Source organism: Perca flavescens, chromosome 22 (assembly GCF_004354835.1).
Source record: "Perca flavescens isolate YP-PL-M2 chromosome 22, PFLA_1.0, whole genome shotgun sequence".
NCBI classification, from domain to species: Eukaryota; Metazoa; Chordata; class Actinopteri; order Perciformes; family Percidae; genus Perca; species Perca flavescens.
The window spans coordinates 12,764,411-12,784,436 of record NC_041352.1 but is presented as its reverse complement, the minus strand read 5'-3'; the positions used below and the strand labels follow the sequence as shown (position 1 = coordinate 12,784,436).

General features: G+C 41.0%; 4 protein-coding genes across 10 annotated transcripts in view; 3 read left to right on the top strand and 1 right to left on the bottom strand.

Moving 5' to 3' along the window:
- Nucleotides 1-1,788: 1,788 nt before the first annotated feature.
- Nucleotides 1,789-9,093, top strand: hgd (homogentisate 1,2-dioxygenase). The gene is made up of 14 exons (XM_028569771.1): nucleotides 1,789-1,885; nucleotides 2,999-3,070; nucleotides 3,381-3,469; nucleotides 3,569-3,674; nucleotides 3,814-3,873; nucleotides 3,941-4,032; nucleotides 4,322-4,356; nucleotides 4,471-4,550; nucleotides 4,854-4,953; nucleotides 5,668-5,792; nucleotides 7,480-7,584; nucleotides 7,707-7,833; nucleotides 8,325-8,506; nucleotides 8,628-9,093. Exons 1-14 carry the CDS (start codon nucleotides 1,871-1,873, stop codon nucleotides 8,769-8,771), a joined length of 1,332 nt encoding a protein of 443 aa, XP_028425572.1. The 5' UTR covers nucleotides 1,789-1,870; the 3' UTR covers nucleotides 8,772-9,093.
- A 669-nt stretch (nucleotides 9,094-9,762) lies between these two features.
- On the bottom strand, nucleotides 9,763-12,682 carry ndufb4 (NADH:ubiquinone oxidoreductase subunit B4). Its single transcript, XM_028568861.1, has 3 exons — nucleotides 12,424-12,682; nucleotides 11,137-11,280; nucleotides 9,763-9,901 (listed from the first exon to the last, which is right to left on the bottom strand). The coding sequence occupies exons 1-3, from the start codon at nucleotides 12,598-12,600 to the stop codon at nucleotides 9,839-9,841; spliced, it is 384 nt and encodes a 127-aa protein (XP_028424662.1). The 5' UTR covers nucleotides 12,601-12,682; the 3' UTR covers nucleotides 9,763-9,838.
- Nucleotides 11,772-20,026, top strand: part of myripb (myosin VIIA and Rab interacting protein b) — a 146,655-nt gene continuing 138,400 nt past the window's right edge. For all 5 annotated transcript variants that reach the window (XM_028568856.1, XM_028568852.1, XM_028568851.1 and 2 more), the window contains exon 1: nucleotides 11,772-12,059. The gene's annotated coding sequence lies outside the window, so the exon portion shown is untranslated. The remainder of the gene's footprint in view (nucleotides 12,060-20,026) is intronic.
- Nucleotides 12,347-19,690, top strand: LOC114548865 (sperm-associated antigen 16 protein-like). Of its 3 annotated transcripts, none has more exons than XM_028568858.1 (3): nucleotides 12,347-13,541; nucleotides 14,791-14,843; nucleotides 18,936-19,690. In XM_028568858.1, exons 1-3 carry the CDS (start codon nucleotides 12,711-12,713, stop codon nucleotides 18,949-18,951), a joined length of 900 nt encoding a protein of 299 aa, XP_028424659.1. In that variant the 5' UTR covers nucleotides 12,347-12,710; the 3' UTR covers nucleotides 18,952-19,690. The 3 variants fall into 3 exon arrangements, with proteins under 3 accessions (XP_028424659.1, XP_028424660.1, XP_028424661.1); XM_028568859.1 differs by having other exon boundaries at nucleotides 14,791-14,847; XM_028568860.1 differs by lacking the exon at nucleotides 14,791-14,843.

The following is a 20,026-nucleotide window of genomic DNA, read 5'->3' as shown; positions in this document are numbered from 1 at the left end:
GTGTGTGTGTGTGTGTGTGTGTAGGTGAAACTACCCTTTAAAGAAGGTCCGAGTATAGAAAAAGAGGTTAAAATAGCATATACATTGTAAGTAGGAATGAAGGTTTGTGCACTTGTATTTGCTATGATGAAAGACTAAAGATGCCACACAGAATATGCTAGTGTGCGTGTTTGAGAGAGAAAGAGAAAGAGAGAGAGATTGCTTGCATAAACAAGCAATCTCTCTCTCTCTGTGCTTGACTATGCCAGGTGAGTGTACCATTTACCATCACGCCATTGAGTTCAGCAGGCATCTAATAACAAAGCATTTATGGCCCACTTACACATGCATAGATATAACTATCAGTAGGCAACAACAGTCTCCTCTCTCCCGTCTCCTGCTATTCCTGCCTCTCCTAAAACACACAGGCACCATCCGGATTGGACCCAAATACTCTAGAATTCTATCATCAGAGTCGGGGATGAAATTAAAATCACTCAATTTCTTTCTCCATACAAGGAGCAGATCAATTTCCGGAGACTGGGACGTGATATTTTCCTGCCATTGGGCTTTCTCGTCTTTGGCACAGCACCCTGACTGGCTGCCAGCGGGGGGCCCGGGCCTGACTGCACGCCTCGCCTGAGAACAGTTACTTCTGCTGTGGCGAGTTTATTTGCGCCTCGCTATAAGAATTGCCATCATTTACCCTTCCCCAACACCTCCCAAAAAGAAAAGAAATTGACAAGAGGGGAAGCGAAGCAAGACTAAGAGAGGCGAAATTGATTCTTTTTGATACATGCTGCACGGGGGACATTAGGTACCCCTCGTTTGACCATCTATTTCAAGAAATGAACTGAATACATTTTTGCCTAAAGTAATGTATAGGCCTTTTGGAGGCCTTCTGTTGTTGTTCATATCAAGAGCTCGCTGCAGCATGCAGAGGTTAACCTCTGTATTATGCTGGGTTTTAGCAGAAGCCAATTAATTGAGCAGCTGTACAGGAATGATAACTCACTTTAAATAAATCAGTAAGTCAGCGTGTGTTAAGCATGACAAAGTTATAAGGACATATTGATGAACCTGTGGAGCATAAAATCCAGAGAGATGGTGGCACCCAACTTTTCAGGCTGCTGACACGTTTTCCTCCATTGCAGTCTAAACACTTATTTTTAGAATAAACTACTAAAGGTAGGTTACAAAAAATGTGGGACTGGGGGCCTAAACTGAAAACCCTTCTAATAGATTTTTGCGTGTAGATGTTTGTTTTGCAGGACGTGAGGATGTGCATGACACCATTGTTTGCACAAGCAGTCCCAGGGTCACCACTATAACAGACTAATATTGTGTCTGTATACACCATCATGTATAGGCTGCTTATTTATTCTTACTTCCGTATAGCCTACATAGGCCTATAATATTTATATTACTAGCTATAATTAGTTGATGATAGCATCTTCTCCCTTTATCAATATGCTAAAATGTTCTGATAGGATTACAGTTGCCTGTAAAACCATAACCTGAGATACAGTCTTTCTTTCCATCATGAACTGTATTAAATAGGTCATATTTGTAACATTTATGTTGCATTTTAAATGCAGTCTTGGTTCTTGTTTGTCTTGGCAGTGACACTGGTCCTTGTTTGCGCACATTTTGCCCATCCGACCCCGTCCTTAAAACTTTGCATGAGACCCTGCTGTTGCGTCACAGAGCCAGTCAAGGCCTAATTAAAGCCAGATTGAGAAAGAGCATGAATCCAGCCCCCTTTTCCACGTAGTTTATATACTGGCATGCACGCGCCCTGCAGTGGATTTTGGTCCAAGGGAATTGCAAGTTAATTTGTAACCACTGAGACACTTCAGGACGCTACAGGAAAGTTTTAACACACAGCACAATGGCTGGATTCAAGGTAAGGCAGCGTTTCTATTTAACATTATTTCTAATACTACGATCACGCCATCATTAACTATAACAGAAGCAGACCGACTGGCTGTAGGGCGGCGTTGCCTTCGACCAATCAGAGTGGTGCATTCAGCAGCTGCCCAGCTGTGGTCTGAGACACCTCGACAGCTTCACAGAACAATAATATTTCAGTGTAAAAGCCTCGTGTCAATTAAAAAACAAAAACATTTTACATACATGTATTTTAGTAACGGCCATTAAAAGTTAAAGTTTCAAACCTCCAAACCATTCAGTGCAACATGGGCTCTCAGTGAAGGCTACATTCATTATTTCAGTGGTTTGTCGATGCAAAAGCATTCTTATAATGTATTTCAGTATACTGTCTAAGGCGTTAGTGGAGTGTTGTGTCAGCTCATTGGCATACGTTTTCACTCAAAAGCATTTAAGAATAAACGTGACTAAATTACTTATTACCTGATTATGACTGACAGTTCATACGATTTTAACCTTTTTGCCAAATGTTGTTGATGTTTTTGCCCGTCTTGCTACTCTTAGTTGATTAAAACATTACATAACATTCTTTCTCGAAGAACAAACTGGAGACTCAGAAACGCTTTTACGCACACACCAAACACGCGTGAACGCGCACATATGGAACCCATAGATGCCTGTGAGCGTGCTTTTTTGCAGACCAATAATGACTCAGCAAGATTTCTTTACATTGTGCCAAGTTTCTCTGTTGTAGGGGAAGACATAGTTTAGCCATAGTTGCTTTTGATCAGTGTCAGTGCAGAAGAGTAATAATCCTATCATAATTGAAAATATTGATCAAAAAGTACTGTGGATAATTACTCTGTCGCTGTAACACAATAACACAAATAATGGATGACTGCAAGGGGGAAATTTGGCATAACTGCAGTTGTTTTTATCATAGATCTAATGTGAATCAATGTGACAACAATTAACAAAAAGACAAGCCTTAATGACAAGCCTTCCAATTTAATTATAACCAGCATGAACACATTTATCCTGCATTACAATGAAGCTGCATGGTGTTTACATGTGATTTTTTTATTTTATTTTTCACTTTAACTTGGCTTAACTTGAATGTCGCTTGCAGTACATGAGCGGTTTTGGGAACGAGTTCTCTTCTGAAGACCCTCGCTGTCCTGGATCTTTACCTGAGGGACAGGTAACACACACATCCCCAAAAAACGCATTGGGATCATTATTTATTTAGTCATTTTGCTAAAATATTTTGCTTAGTGAATTGCATTGGAACACCACTGGAGTTAGGAAATGTGACTCTTTCCTAGTCAGCTTCAGCTTGCCTTTCTTCCTAACATCTATTGAGTCACTTTTAATCATTTGACTAACTGGCCTTATGTGACTGCAAAAGAATAAATAATCAGACACTATATTATACTTCAGACAGACCTGTGCGGACACGTCACATAACACAAGTATGAGCATCCTGTCTTAACACACTGGATTCTCTACAGAACAATCCTCAGGTCTGTCCCTACGGCCTCTATGCTGAGCAGCTCTCTGGCTCGGCCTTCACCTGCCCGCGGCCAGCCAATAAGAGGAGGTATGCATCTATTCCTGACATTTAAATCAGCTCACTTAAGACCAAAATGAAGCTTAGACATAAGGAATGACTTAACATTAGTTATTTTTCTTTCTTCAGCTGGTTGTACCGCATCTTGCCGTCTGTCAAACATAAGCCTTTTACCGCAGTGCCCTGTGGAAACCTAACAGAGAACTGGAACGAGGTGGAACCAGACCCTAACCAGGTATATAAGGGCTCAAAATGTTTGAATTCCTGCTAATATTCTAAATATTTCCTATAACGCTTGTCTGCACCAAGGAATTCCTTTAAATTCTCTGTTTAAACTGAATAAGTAGATTCTGACTCTGAGTTTTCTCTCACAGCTGCGATGGCTGCCGTTCACCATCCCCAAATCTACAGAGAAGAAAGTGGACTTTGTGGCTGTGAGTTTTTTCCCCCCATATTATTTTTTCATTAAAGATGCTCAGTTCACTAATTGGCATGTTGCAGGGTCTGCATACTGTCTGCGGTGCCGGAGATGCCAAATCTCGCAACGGCATTGGCATCCATGTGTATACCTGCAACACCTCCATGGTTGACAGGTGAGTCTGTATTTGTGTGCAAATATGTCTTATAAGAAATAGATGCATTTCCACACATCAAACATCTATATGATAGCTAATATTATATTATAACTATAATATTTGGGTATACTTTAAAGATAATTTCCAAGCTCTCTCTCTCTCTCTCTCTTTCTTTCTCTCTCTCTCTCTCTCTCTCTCTCTCTCTTTCTCTTTCTCTTTCTCTTTCTCTTTCTCTTTCTCTTTCTCTTTCTCTTTCTCTTTCTCTTTCTCTTTTTCTCTCTGTCTCTCTTTCTCTTTCTCATTCCAGGTGCTTCAACAACTCAGATGGAGACTTTCTGATTGGTGAGGAAAAGGGCTGTTGGTGGTTTTCACTGTGATTCATCACGAGAACAATGATAGCTCAATCCCTGGCCCTTCTTCTCCTTCAAATTTTCTTTTCTCTGTTTGTCGCTCTAGTTCCCCAGCAGGGTAAGATCTTGATCACCACAGAGTTTGGGAAGATAATGGTCGAGCCGAACGAGATCTGTGTCCTCCAGGTGAGGTCTATGTTTTTCATTTCCCCAGTTTTCACACAGAAATGTACCACTGTGTCTGCCCCCACACCCCACTTACCATATTTTGAAAGACATGGTTTGGTACTTCTTCAAAAATTACCGTAAAGATAAATAACAGTACAAAGAGGTTTGAGCTACAGAAAGCCTGACCACCAGGATGCAAGTTTTCCCAAACACATTAGTCCATGAACCCATAAGCCCCCCCTCCCCCCAGCCTTGGTACATCCCACATGTGATTCATAACAGCTGTTCATTTCCCCTCACCACCACTTATGTTTTTTCCAGCAAGGGATGCGCTTCAGTGTGGATGTGTTTGGAGAAACCAGAGGCTATATACTGGAGGTGTATGGAGCCCATTTTGAACTCCCTGACCTGGGACCCATAGGTGTGTGTCTGTGCGATGTCTCTGAGTGTGGATATGTGTCTCCTATGTTCATCCTTTCTTTAAAGCGGCCAACAACCTCTTTGTGTTTGTTTCTATTACCTACTGTATAGTTGTCCAAAATATCTCAACAACTATTCAACGGATTGCAATAACATTTTGTTCAGGCATTCATGATCCCCAGAAGATGAATCCTAATGACTTAAGTGACCTCCTGACTTTTCCTCTAGCGCCACCATGAGGTTCAAATTTTTGATTTTTAAGCGAAATGTCTCAGCAACTATTGGATTGATTGTCATGAAATTTGGCACAGATATTTATGTTTCTTTGGGATGAATTGTAATAACTTTAGTGATCCATTAACTTTTCATCTAGCGCTAACATCAGGTGAAAATGTCTTTTTTAAATAAGGATTTTATTGGTTTTCAACAAAAAAAAAAAATATACATTTTGTCATCATATCAATAGTGCACAGCTAGAAATGAAGAAAATACTATAAACATTGTAAATAGTAAAAAAAGAAGAAAAAAAACATTGTGTCACGGTATATAATAGTTACATAGCAGTATGGAAGCAGCGATAGAAGAGAAAAACACTTTGTTTATTCTAGATGGGTGCGGCCATTGCAAGGAGCATTGGCCCCTCAGCACTAGTGTGTAGAATTTCAATGTTTTGTGTATGTGTGCATATGTATGACCATTCATGTATGTTTTGCAGGAGCCAATGGTCTGGCCAACCCAAGGGATTTCCTGTGTCCAGTTGCTTGGTATGAGGATCGCACAGTGGCCACAGGTTATACCGTCATCAACAAGTACCAAGGAAAGCTCTTCTCCTGCCAACAGGTGTTTTTTTTGGTGATATTTTCAGTTTTTGTGCGTTAGTACACTCACATGTACACAGACTCATATGGCACACTTGCCCTATTACCGTATTTAGGTTTGCATACGCTTCAGAAAACACCATTGAACCGCAACAAAACAGGAAACTGTCCAAGTGAAGCATATGATCCATTAACTGCTCCTGCCGATTGAATTGCCATCCCTGATGATTTAATATCCAAGTGTTAGCTGTTATCCATTCAGCAGGTTTCCGCCTCGGCTCCCTTATGAGCCTTAATCACTCATAATTAGCTATGGCATTCTGGAGTTCTAGACTGTGTACCTGTGAAGCTTTGCTTTGTAGGAAAAACCTTTTTCCGAGTTAAGCATTAATTTCAGCATATTTCACTCGTGGAATGATCCGCCCCTCCCCAAATGTCCTGTTGGGCGCATAATTGGATCAACACATAATGTGTGAAAGGAGGTTTTTCTACTGAGACAGGGAGGAGGTGGAAGGAGAGGTTTTTTTAGAGGCAGGGGTTGTTACTGTGGAAACCATGTCAAACCACACTGTTATTATTCATTGTATAAACTACACAAGGGCAAGATAGTGTCTTTTTTTGTAGCAAAACAAACATTTTTTCCATCTCTCTTGCTGCCTCTACTTGAGTATCCGTGCCCTGTTATGTGCTGGGTGTCGGAGGTGGAGGCTGCTGGCTGCACCTGACCCTCTTTTCCTGGTGTCCACCCTTCCCCGAGCAAGGAGGGTGAGGCTACAGGGGTAAGAAAATATGGTGGGGGGACGCGGGCGTCATCTCAGGGAAGATGCTGCTGCTCCCGTCTGGTCCTGCTGTTTTGTTCCCCCGCAGAGTGCTGAAATTGCTCAAATTAACTTATTATTTGCTCGACTGGGCCAATATGTTTGTGTTTTGTGTGCATGTATGTGCAAGTGCTTGCTCTCCTCCATTTTTTTTCCTTCACTTTAATAAAATGTAGTAGAGTTACCACAGATGAATGTCCAAGAGATGCACTGGGTTTCCCGAAGGCCTTTTGGTATGGTAGCTACAGTAAATCTGTGTGGTTAAGACTTGCTCTTAGTGTTTATTAGTTATGTAATGTGTATGAATTTACTCACGCACATGTTTGTGTATGCATGTGTGTTTCATTGTTTGTGTGTACTAGCTGTTCATGTGTGGTAGTGTACGTGAGCATGTGTGCAAGGAGCACGGAGGTCACTAAGGAGGCAGTTTGAGTTATAATGAACTATATTGATTTTAGAGCTGCTGTTGAATGTCTTTTTTCGCAGTGGCATTATCAGAACAGAGAAACTATATGAAATTGCTGTGGTTTTAACAATCAAGATAAAGAAATATCTCTGCACCTCCCCCCCCCCCATAACTGTGCCGCTCCATCAAAATGCTCAAAGTTTGGGAAAGTTTGATTGGGAAGCCAATTACCCCACAATACCTGGAGCCTATTATCACAAAGAACAGGGGGAATGAAAGAGATGAAAGAAGCACACCCTCTTTCACAATCAACCCTTTTCATTATGACCAGTTTTTTTCTCTTCATGTCAAGAAGTACTCTCTGTGAATTTAAGATTACAAAGACATTATTCATTATTCCTTGTGAAAAGCTCAATTTAAAGTCTCTTGTGTTTACCGCTTGGGCAGACTCGTCTTATTTGTTTGGTTCTGTGCTCTGCATGTAGGGTTTCTCTCCATTCAATGTGGTAGCTTGGCACGGGAACTACACACCTTACAAATACAACCTGGAGAACTTCATGGTTATCAACGCTGTGGCCTTCGACCATGCGGTGAGAGTCATGTTTAAAGACACACTCCAAAATACTACACTACTTTTCAATATATGTACAAGAAATTCATTCATTTCTCTTTGAAGTCTTAATTCTCAAGTCACATATTGATCTTCCTGTAGGATCCATCTATCTTTACTGTGCTGACGGCCAAATCCACGCGACCAGGTGTGGCCATTGCTGACTTTGTCATCTTCCCCCCTCGGTGGGGTGTGGCTGACCGCACCTTCCGTCCACCATACTATCACCGTAAGACCATGATAACATGCACGCACGCACACACACACACACACACACACACACACACACACACACACACACACACACACACACACACACGCACACACACCTTGCTTCAACTCTAAAGTGATTTGTTCACATTTTGCAGGGGAGGACAAGAAGACTTAAACAAAGAATGAGACAATGAATGTTGAGAACTAGGTTGTTGAGATGTGGCTAAAATTGAATCCTTATTTGAATGGAAATGTCCACTTCTGTCTAGTGAAGCGCATTGTAGTGTATCATGGAAATAATACAAGCCAGTCAGAAGCTGACATGTCCATTTACACAACCAGTTTCAAGACAGCAGGTGATAACAATCCACCCGCTGTACGGCTACAGCACCTTTTGTCTGTTTTCACCACAGATATACAAGGCCATCTAGTGGAAATCATTGCCTTTCATACAGCAAAGTGTACACGTTACAGTGTTGTTACAGCGCCTCCTGCTTGTCATTTTAGGTAACTGCATGAGTGAATTCATGGGTCTGATCAAAGGCCACTATGAAGCCAAAGAGGAGGGCTTCCAGCCAGGAGGGGCAAGCCTCCACAGCGCGATGACCCCACACGGCCCGGACGCTGAATGCTTTGAGAAGAACAGCGCCGCTGAGCTCCAACCTGAGAGGGTGGCTGAGGGAACCATGGTAAAATAAATATACATATAAAGCTTCAAGGTCAACTAGAGAAGCAAAATTAAAAGTTGGAAATCCAATCAGTGCCACCAGTGATTATATCTGTTACATGCGTTGTCTTCCCTTCCTTCAGGCTTTCATGTTTGAGTCATCCTTCAGTATGGCAGTGACCAAGTGGGGTCTACAAACATGCCAGAAACTTGACAAGAGCTACTACCAGTGCTGGGAATCTCTCCGCAGCCACTTTAATCCCAACTGGAAGCCCAGCAAAAAGTAGAACAAACTGAGATGAAATCTGAACCAAATATTGTGATACAAAAGACGAAAAAAAAGGTTTGTGGAACTTGGCTTTCTTGTGTTGTTTGATGACAATACAGAAGGTACAACATCATTTATTTTATGCAACTATGATTTGAGTTGCACTATAAAGATTCATACAAAGATTTGCTGTGTGTCATGAATTGCTGCATGAATAGTTTCTGTACATGCAACTGTACAGGTCAGTCATGCTGAACATGTATGCCTTCTGTGTGGCTTTCCTGCTGTACTTTCACAGTTTGGAAATGAAATACACCATTAAATGGAAACTTTAATTTCCTGAAAAACTGAGTGTTGATGAGATTTGTCAAATATATAACACATTTTACCTCTTACAAATAAATGTATAATGGCAAATGTATAAGCAATAGAAGGCAGCCTTCTCAGCTCAACACACTTCCAGGTTTTGCTGATGCAGTGGTCTGGTATGACCAGTAAGTTGTGGTGGCTAATGTTGGCAAACTTTAGATATTTCTGTAGAACAGTCACTGAGTCATTTTACTGACTTGAATATTCTTCTCTACTGTGCCACTGTTATCCAAAATTCACCATTATCCCATAATTGTCACTTGTGGTCACAGTGGTTGTCTAACAAGTTACATAGTCACATACAGCCTCCCTTTAAACTGGCTTACTCAAGGGCACAGCAGTGATCATTGATGATGAAGACGTGTATCTCATTTACTTTTCCTGTGCAAATTGTAATGTATGTGGCAAGGGATTTTAAGTTGGTAATCTTACTGTCATCAACAATGTTTTCCCTTCAACTAAAATGTAAATTCACTCTTGTTGTCGCCAAGGTGAGTCTCCCTGCCCCAGTGTCTACTGGTTAATATGCCGCTCTAATACTTGTTGTGTCCATACCCTGGTCTGTAAACATGTAAACTGTGCCCACCTTCACAATATCATGTTTTTCCCACTTTTGCCTCCACCAATCCAAACCACATGACTGTTTTTGACAATATCATTTTATTTGGTTAATAATAATTACACACGCAATGGCATCACTAGAACATAAAGGAGGTCTCATGAAGACAAACTGAACTTGCGCTCGAGGGTTCCAGCCTTAATCTGCTCCTCCTTCCTATCCTGTAAAACAGACGACAGACATGGGTTAAAATAGTTTCCATGGCAACAAAGTCATATCACCCTCTTCACCTTCCAGACATTTTCTCAATAGCATGTTTTATGAGTGAGCATTTTGTGATTGTCGAGCAGTTTTTTTCCTCCCACAGAGGGAGAAGAACATGATAGCCCAGTAGTGTGACAATTGCACCAAATTTTCTCAAAAATTTCTATTGGTGAGGATTTAGAGGGTGAATCTCCATGACAATGGGGAGGAAAATGAAAGCAGGCAGCATTTCAAATGAAGCCTTTATTTCAAATGTAAATGGAACTGACAAAAAAGATATCCAGATCAACTGCGCACCTACAACAGAATAATGTTTCCCAATCCTCAACTAAATATCTTTTCAGATCTATGATGCCATTCATGACCAAGTACCACATTTTGGAATTATTTTAGGCGTCAATGTATAAGATTGGCTAATAAAACTTATTTTTAGTGCTATAACATGGTAAAATTACTTAGTGTTCCCATGCCAATATGTTTATATTCGTAATATCAAATAAAGCACTGCTGTTTTGACCACCAGTTTGGCACTGAGTATTGTTAAAATAACAGCAGAAAGATACAATGTTACTTTACCCACTTAGACATTATGTCCACATTACTGATGATTATTTATCTAAAATCTAAGTGTGAAGATATTTTGTTAAAGCACCAATTGTCAACCCTAGAATATCGCCGCAATATCGATATCAAGATATTTGGTCAAGAATATCATGATATCTGATTTTCTCCATATCGCCCAGCCCTATTATTCTCATTGTCATTAAAACATATTAAAATGAAAATTATTATGATGATTGTGATTTTTGAGAGTATCCTCTCAAAAATCACTATATACACATTTTTTCTTTAATCTGTAGAATACAATTTGTAGGCCGGGACGTCCCTGCAGCACCACAATACTTCATTCAGAATGGTTTGACACATATTTTGCCTTCAACAAATATTGCACCCCCCCTGCAATTAGGATATTGCACTAGTCCATATTGCGATTTCGATATAATTGCGATTAATTGTGCAGCTCTAGGTCATACATTAACATGTGCATCTCAATCTGTATGAAATAGACGTTAGTTATGCCAAAACCTGGTGGTTATTAAACCTATTGCTTAAGGAGCCACCGGTAAGTCGTGCCATTTATTCATTAACACTGAAAATCAAGCAAGAGTGGTCAGTGCATCTTGTCTCATACCCTGTCTGTCTTGAAGACGTAGTAAAGGACGAAGAGGGGCACAACTCCAAACATGGCACCCATCAGAGATGTCTTGAAAGTGGGCTTGAAGGTTAAGTAGGGGTTAGCGCGTGCATACACCCAGCGTGTCAGGGCAGGGTCTTCCTGTAAAGACAGAAGTATGCAATTCAATTTCAATGATCGCCCTGTATACACGGAATCGTTGCAGTTGAGAAAAAGTTGAAAGTCAAAAAATGATTTACTACAACAAGACAAGAGTATAAAATATATAGTATGACGACCCTAAAGCCCTTTATTTTCATTAACACAATGAAAAATCATTATCAATCAAAACAACTTTAGGAGGGACAAAGGGAGAAAACTCTGGATCAGCAACAGATAAGGGATCCCTCTGCCAGCACAGACCTTTTTCATAGAGTTTTAACATGTCTTGAACAAAGTACAGGTGTAAATAAAAAAATAAATAATGATTGTTGAATTCCAACAATTGATTTTAAGGGTCATTGTATTGTGCATGCTGGCTCACACTGTCACAGCTTAATAGGACTCTTGAATAAAGATCAAGCCACCGTTAATATCATTAGTAACACCTGTGCTTTTCTTACTATGACAAGTCAAAAGGTCTGCTGTGAAAAATGCCAAAGTGTGTAAAGAATAGACAGTAGTTGCCGTTGTAGTAGTACAATACAGAGAGACGCAATGACAATTATATGTATTAAGTAAATATTTACAAGTTAACTAGTTTCATGTACGCTTGTAGGTTTGTTTCAGTATGTTAGTGTTAGACGGGATACATGAACATGCAAATGTTAATTACGAGTCTACAACTGCAACAAAATAGTTAATTGCAGTTCAACTGATTGAAGCAGCTGGAGATGCAGTCTGCACTAGGCTCCGTTTAGTTGCCGAGTTGAAAGGGACAGGTATGTAGCAATTCTTTTTTACTTAAAGTAGCATTTTCAATTGGTGTGCATTAACTTTCTCTAGCATATGGCAACATTAGCATTTGAAACCATTTATAAGATATACTACAGAAAGAAACAATACAGATACAAACAGTAGAAACGATACTGTGACGTTAGTTTTGTCAAAAATAAAACAATATTAATTCCAACCACACATTAACACAACATGCACATAAACAAGCGACGCTAAACTATACCAACATTCGTAAGCTAGTATTACTGGGTTCGTGAAACTTGTGTGCCCTGGAATGCTACGGTTAGCAAGTAACGTTAGCCTGAGCCATTTAAGGGTGACATTGCTCGCTAGCGGGTAGCCACTTACAACGAGCTCTTTTCTGTGCGGGTTATTGAGTTGCGTCTGATACTGCCTCTTTAGATTCGCTCGTAGTGCTGCCCTGTCTTCTTCGGAACGCCGGTGATTCGGCGAAAGGTTGAAATACTCGTTTGGGTCCAGTGTTTTTGGCCGACTAGCCAAGGGCGCCTCTCGGTAGTCCGCCATGGTTGTTTGATGACGGATGGAACGCGAACTCGGGAAATCTCGCGTTGAACGTCCGAATCGTCACCACAGCAACGTCAAACTTTCTGCCGCTGCGTGTGTCTAATGAAACAATGAGCGCAAATAACAGAAATCAAGAAAAGGACGAGAGCGTTCTGGCTGAAAGCGATGATGACTTTCAGTATGAAGAAGTATCTATAGAAGACGACTGGAGTTTGACAGAAGGGGAGGAAGATTTGGAGGCAACGGTGAAAGCTATCCAAGACCGGGCAGAGGCCAGTGCTGCTGCCGCCGCTGCTGCTGCTGCTCCTCCCCCCAGCCCCAACGCGACCTCCATCACACACCAAGCCGAGGCCGTGGATGACTTCTTACGCAACTTTCTCTTTCAAATGGGCATGCCAGAAACACTTGATTGTTTTCAGACTGAGTGGACCGAGTTGGTGATGAAAGGGCTGGTGGATACAGAACGGGTTGGTGTGGTACCGGACGTGTACACTGAAAACCAGCGTCTGGACAGGGAGCTGAAAAACGAGAAACGGGAGGGGGAGGAGTACAGACTGGCAGCCTCTGCCGGAGCTGAGACACTGGCCAAGGTCCAGAAAGACAGAGACTTTCACCGGCTAAAACATAAGCGTGTTGTCCAGGAGAAAAACAGGCTCATCGAGGAGATGAGAAAACTCAAAGTACAGTGCGACAGCTACAAACCTGCAGTGAAGCGGATGAATGAAAAATACCAAGCAGTTATAAAGCAGACCATGCTGGTGACTTTGGAGATGGACAAGGCCTTAGGACAGGCGACCAGAGCTCAGCACATGTCCTTCTGCGGGCCTGCGGGGGAAGAAGGAGCAGCCTGGACAGGAGAGCCAAGTGTCAAAGGGACAACTCATCCGGTGATCCGACCAAGACCTCCTACATCTGCAAATAGTCCAAGGAGTCAGACTAGGGTGAAGTCCGTGAAGACAAATGTTTATTGAAATAAATATTAAGTCTAACAGTCTAACTTTCCTCTAGCAGGCTGTTAAGCCTCGCTGTATAGTTTTGAGGTACCAACACTTTCCTGAGGTATTTACAGTTTGTAAGACTTTCTGGTTTTATTCTAGTTCAGCAGGAAATGTTGTACTTTGTACTGCACTAGGCTATAGGTTATTTACTGATCATTGTCATGAATAGGCCTATGTGTGTAAGATAAGACTTTACACCCAAAACAGTACATGATTAGGCTATATAAAATAGTATGCACATATTTTATTTGATCCCCCATTTCCATTGGGATATTAACACATTGTATTACACGAAAAAACAGCTATTGATTCTTCTGCCTGCATGTCCAATATAAAAATGTTTGATTATTTCATTTATTTTGTTAGTTTTACCTTGATCTCATGTCCATCATGTTCTACCCAGTCCTGGGACAGCTTTCCTTTTAGCAAAACACTCACACAATGATTTAAAAAACAAACAACCTATTGTTATATTTCATCCATATTGTTTTCATATTCAACCATATATATGATCATATCCATAATTTGTCTTTTCATTATTGTCAATATACTACTTTACTGGAGGTAGGGCTGGGCGATATGGAGGAAATCAAATATCACAATATGTTTGACCAAATACCTCGATATCGATACTGCAACGATATTGTAGTGTTGACTATTGGTGCTTTCACAAAATATTTACACAATGAGATTTTTAATAAAGAATTATCAGTAATGTGGATATAAGGCAAATAATAGAACAGTTACAACAGTCTGGTAAGTTCAGAAAATGACATCAGTTTACTGTAATGAAGCCTTTAAAACCAGGAAAAGACAACAATTGTGTCATATTACGATATTACGATATCCAAAATCTAAGACGATATCTAGTCTCATATCACGATATCAATATAATATCGATATATTGCCCAGCTCTAACTGGAGGTCACAAGACATTCATTTAATCAGCCACCTGTCATTGAAGTTCAGACATGTTGCATTGCAGAATATAACCACAAGAGGGCAATCTCTAGCAAGCTTTGGTTACACAACCACAGAGTGAATATCAACTAACTGCAGCTTCAGGTTAGACTAGAGAAGGGAAATTTGTAGCAGCAGGGAATCTGCTGAGCTGCACTCAAAGATAAACCAGTAAAGTACCAGTGTCATTCCTGCTCAAATGTGTGCTCATTTTTCCCTTTGACAACCACAGATATGCTACCACTCAACAGCATGGGGTTTGGATGGAAAAAGCCACTACACACTGTAGGTAGGCAGTAACATTATAGAGCTAATATTGCTGCTGCACTGAAATTACACTAGACTCCCTTTGCAAAGATCACAATCATTATATTGGCACAGTGCTATATTACTTTCCTAAATTCTTTGCAGCTATGCTTTATTTTGTAAGAGCTTATCTGGTTGTTGTACTTCGTTTTATTACACCAGGATGATGGGATTTAAGTAAAGCTGAACTGCCATATAACACGTTCACAGATATCTCTGTGGCTTTACAATTAGATTATGCAATACATAGATTTAACTCCTTACACAGAAGTTCTTTTTCTCCCTCTTCTCACACTTCATACTGGAGTTGTAGAGTACAGAGATGCTGAGAGAGCTCTTTGATCTGGAGAGGCCCCGGCGAAGCTACAGTACATGTGACCAAATGATTTATTGTCCTCTCAGGACCTCTAAAGCACCACCCGCTCTGCAGTTTTGAAACATTCATTTATGACTTCAAAATTCAATGTGAAACCACACTCCTGGGCCAATAGGCCTTCTCTCTCTCTTTCTCTCTCTCTCTCTCCCTCCATAATGTTCAGAGAGAGATTTAGCCTGAAATGAAATATTAATATGTCTCTGCCCTGGCTGGCATCAGAGTTGAAATTTGGGAAGTTTCTGCGCTGTGTGCACAATAGCAACAAAAAGTCTTTTTTTCTCCCCTATTTCTTTACTTACAGCCTGCGTCCTTCATTTCCTCACCCCTTTATGTCTTCCTTTCCACAAAACATTTGGTATTTTATTCTTTATCGTACATCAGTGATGCTGACTGACGTTTATGTGGACGCACTCACTGTGCAAAGCTTCTGACAGATAATCAGGAGATAAAGATGTGATATAGACATGGAGGCAGTTGGAGACTGGGAGATGGAACATGAATGAAAAGGCATGGAGGATTTCTATCAGCAGTCTGTGCCACTTTAATCACACCCAGTAATCAGAAGTTGTTTTGGTCTTTCAAAATGACATCAACATGCAAGCCTGGCTTGGAAAGTAGAAGTAGGTTTCTTTTTCGACCACAAGCTAGAAGTACTTTTCTCCTTGTTCCTCACCAATGATCCCTGAAGTGGTTTGTAGACTTAGAGACAATGACCGAATGTGTTATGCATGCTCTTTGGTACTCATACTATTTCTTTGCCCAGATACTCTGTTAAAGGTGCTCTGAGCGATGTCACGCGTTTTTTTAGGCTACAACATTTTTTGTCACATACAGCAAACCTCTCCTCCCTATCCACTAGCTGCCTGTCCCCTGAACACACTGTAAAAAAACCACGGTCTCTGTAGACAACCCAGGCTCCACAAACGCCAACAAAAACAAACTGTGCCAACCTGCACCACGAAACATAACAATCAGTCTTCCAGTGTTCCAGCCAATAACCGAAAGAAGGATTTGAGTGGGGGAGTTGGGGGGGTTAGTGCGCAGAAGTACGGAAGGGATTGAGAGGGGACGGGATGAGGAGGAGGGAGGGGCGAGCTAGCCTCGTTTTGTTTGAAAATACTTCGAACGTCAACAAGAAGTGCCATCACCCAACATCGCTTAGAGCACCTTTAATCCGCTGCCCTTGAGGAATCTTACTAAGGAATGTTATGTTCCTTACCACCCTTGTTTTCATCTACAGTACATAATTGTGCCAATTTAGAGCTTTTGTAAATTTCACAAATTAAGCAGGATGTTTCCAGCTAACATTTTGTACCTCATATGCCCATATTACCGTTTTCAGCTGGCCCGCCTCTCCCTCCCTACTTATTCCTCAGGTCTGAAGAGACATGGTTTTCTTTCACAGCCTTTATAAGAAGTTTTCAACTTTGTGGCTTCATCTTGAATACGTCAGGCTGATTGAAATTCCTCCACTGCCTGCCTGGCTCCCTGTGCTGCCCCCTCAGCTCCTCTCTCCACTGACAGCCCTGTCCACTTCACAGCCCGCAACGACCTTTGTGTCATACGAAAGAGAAAGGAGAATGAGAAGGAGAAAACTTACGTTCCAGCCGACTTGGCTCAGGCTAAAGCAAACTTGCCTCTCGTCCCTTTATCTCTCTGCATCTGCGCCTATTTCTCACTGAATCATTTGTCCTGTTTATGTACTTAAGTACACCCAGCTTTGAATTTTGATTGATTGATTGAGAGAGATTGCTTTAGCCTAGTTACCAGCCATATATATGATGTGTTGGCACCTTATTACTTGATATATTTTTAAGAAATGCTGCTTTCCCAATTCATCATCAATTCTCTCTGCCTTCCTATTCTTATCTATATCTATGAAATTGATTCACCCTGTCTGAGAGTATTCTCTTCTTAATAAATCAGCTTTCCATGAACCTATGTAGTGGGCAGCGGGTCAAACTCAGCAGTATTTTCTGCTTTAATGTACTGAGTAGGGCAGAGATGGGGCTGTGGCAGTGAATAAGCAGGCATCCATCATCTCCGAGGAGAGCTATACAGATGAATTGCCCAGAGACAGAATCGACAGAGTCCTGCATTTTTCTTTCAGCTATGCTCGTCTCAGCGCTCAACTTTTACATCAACTTTCAGATTTCTCTGGCAATATTCACCCCAAGCTAAAGGGATTCATTGCCTGTGAATTACTATGTGGGGACCCCTGATGCCTGGGCTGTCAAGATCAGTATTCAGCATGTTGTCATTGGCATGTGAACACCTTGTAAAACCAGTTTTTGTTAAGATTGTAATTTCTTTGCTTCTATTTGGTTAAAGGAAAATTCCAGCGCAAAATGAACCTAGGGGTTAATAACACAGCGGTACCGAGTCGACCATTCTCTGGGATATGTTTTCATGCTAATTGAATATGACCAGTTTTAGTACGAAACCGCTAATTAGGTTGTAACGCTAGTAGTCGGGGCACTGGTAACGTAAAAAGAAATCGCTAATTAATACCACTAACAAGGCTCAAAGTAGCACCACACTTCCATGGTAGCATAATGAGTGTCCCTACATGTAAACTGAATCATTGAGAACTTTGTAAATGTACAGACAGTTTATTATAAAGATAGTTTATAAAGACAGTACCGTTCGCGTATACAGGCAGGCGCCATCTTGGGAAAACAGTCACTACCAGTCGAACCACGAACGCTGTGCAACCAGTAACATAGCTCAAGCACGGCGTTCGTGGTTCGACTGGTCATGACTGTTTTCCCAAGATGGCGCCTGTCAGCTGTGTTATTGATGCCTCGAGAGAACAAAGGAAGTGACTCAGAGTTGCCGTAAAGCAGTATCTCTGGCTGTACGATGTGTATGACGACATTGACATTTGAAAAGGCTTTTTAGAACAAAAAAGCGACTTTAAAAAAATCCAACACCCAGCAGTGTGTATTTTGTTTGCCTCCCCTTTTGAATGCAACACTCAAATTACTAGACAAAAAATTATATCCTGAGAAAAGTGAATTTTGAGGGGTATAGCTCTATAGAGTCCCATTCATTCTGTACTCGCCCGTGAGCGCCCTATAGTGGAACCAGAGTGGAACTGCAACCAGTTCAGAAGCCGGAAGCATTGAGAGAGTGGAACTTCTTCCCTTATTAGAAATTCTTTGATTCTATCTTCATATAGCATACAAACATGATATCAGGTTAACTAATCTAACCCTTGGTAAAATGTTTTGATCAAAACTATTCCTTTAAACCAACTGTATCCAATTGAAACCATTCAGAACATCATAGCAGGGGTACACTCTATGACTGTAGCATCAACATTTTGCATTAACTGTAGTTCATTCATGTCATTGGAGACTGTGACTACAAAGTTTGATCTAAATTAGATTTCAGCAGTGTCAGAGACATTTTGTAGACCTTTTTGTTTTTAGCAACAAAATGAAGGCAATGCAGTTGGCAGACTGCCTCTGGATGTGCAGATGAAGGCTTTGTTTATAAAAGGAAGCTGACAGAGCCTGGAAAAGTCAATGAGTTCTGCATTGGCCCATAAATAACCCTCCCGCTGCCATACATGTTGAAAGGTCAGCAGGCTAATATATTGAGCTGACATCACAACACTGTTACTGAGGACTTAAACATATCAGACATACATCTTGATTTGTCTCTCTGTCTTTCTGCCTTTCCTTCATTAGGACCAGAGTGATGTGACAGGGCCGGGCCGCTGTGACAGCAGTTAGAGTCTTGACAGGCAGAGTAAGGGAGGCTGTTTGTGGGAGGTGATGTCAGGTCGAAGAGGGGTGACAGAGGTGAGGGAAGACAGCCAACGCCCTGTATCTGATCTGATGGGAAGTGGCAGGACATGAAGAGAAGCAGCCAAATTCAGCCTGAAAGCGTGATCATAGTGTGAGGTCAGCGGGAACAGGAATGGACGAGGAAAACCATACTAAGAATACTAAGTAGGGTTAAGGAATACCTTGTCTTGACTGTCAATCACAAATAAATCACACTTCACAGAAAGTCTGCAGTTGCTACAATACTTTATTTACTTTTACGGCCCGATGCAATGATGTTAAAACATAATTCAAGTTTATTCCAACTTGGGTTGATTTTTTTAAAAGTTTTGGCCTTATGCAGTTATGATAACATTACACTGAGCAAAGTAACTGCTGTGATCTAGGAACACAGCAACATTGCTACGCTGTAGACTAACAATCCGAAAAACAAAAGCTGTTAGACTATCAGACAGGTTGTAAACAAGCTAACAGTAGAAATATTTTAGGTGTGCTCACTTTTGGTTTTACCTCCAAGTATAAAATGTTGCTAATAATCCCTCATTGCGTAGGAAAACTTTATGCAGGTGTAGGTCAACAAAGAACCAAGAAGTCTGTAAGGATGTTGACAACAGTTTGGCCTTTCAAATAAAAGTTGGCTAAGCCTGATAATCAGACTACATTGCCATTGTATTTTATGTTATTCATTGAGCTTGACATTGTGTTCATGTTAGCCAATTTGAATACCCGCCAGTAGTGATATCAGTACCCTGTCCCACCAAAAGCCTTAATGGTTGCTAGGAGAAGTTTTAGCTAACCCTTTTCACCTTATTCTAAGAAATATGTAAACTTTTTGGGGAATACACTTCTTACCAAGAGTTAGAAAAGAACATTGATTCTGCTGCGTCGGTCACTTTCAAGCTTTTCCATCGCTATTTTTGATAAATGTAGCTAGCTAGCTAGTAAAGCTGGTGTCCCCATTCTTATTACTGCTTACTAAGCGGTGAATCGTT

Excerpts from the sequence above, each read along its gene's own strand:
- hgd (XM_028569771.1), top strand. Across the intron at positions 3,071-3,380 it reads GATCTTTACCTGAGGGACAG|AACAATCCTCAGGTCTGTCC; the intron begins GTAACACACACA and ends GATTCTCTACAG. Across the intron at positions 7,585-7,706 it reads CTGTGGCCTTCGACCATGCG|GATCCATCTATCTTTACTGT; the intron begins GTGAGAGTCATG and ends ATCTTCCTGTAG.
- ndufb4 (XM_028568861.1), bottom strand. The coding sequence starts at position 12,600 with ATGGCGGACTACCGAGAGGCGCCCTTGGCTAGTCGGCCAAAAACACTG. Across the intron at positions 11,281-12,423 it reads CGCACAGAAAAGAGCTCGTT|GAAGACCCTGCCCTGACACG; the intron begins GTAAGTGGCTAC and ends CTGTCTTTACAG. Across the intron at positions 9,902-11,136 it reads ACGTCTTCAAGACAGACAGG|GATAGGAAGGAGGAGCAGAT; the intron begins GTATGAGACAAG and ends TCTGTTTTACAG.
- LOC114548865 (XM_028568858.1), top strand. The coding sequence starts at position 12,711 with ATGAGCGCAAATAACAGAAATCAAGAAAAGGACGAGAGCGTTCTGGCT. Across the intron at positions 13,542-14,790 it reads GTCCAAGGAGTCAGACTAGG|ATATGCTACCACTCAACAGC; the intron begins GTGAAGTCCGTG and ends TGACAACCACAG.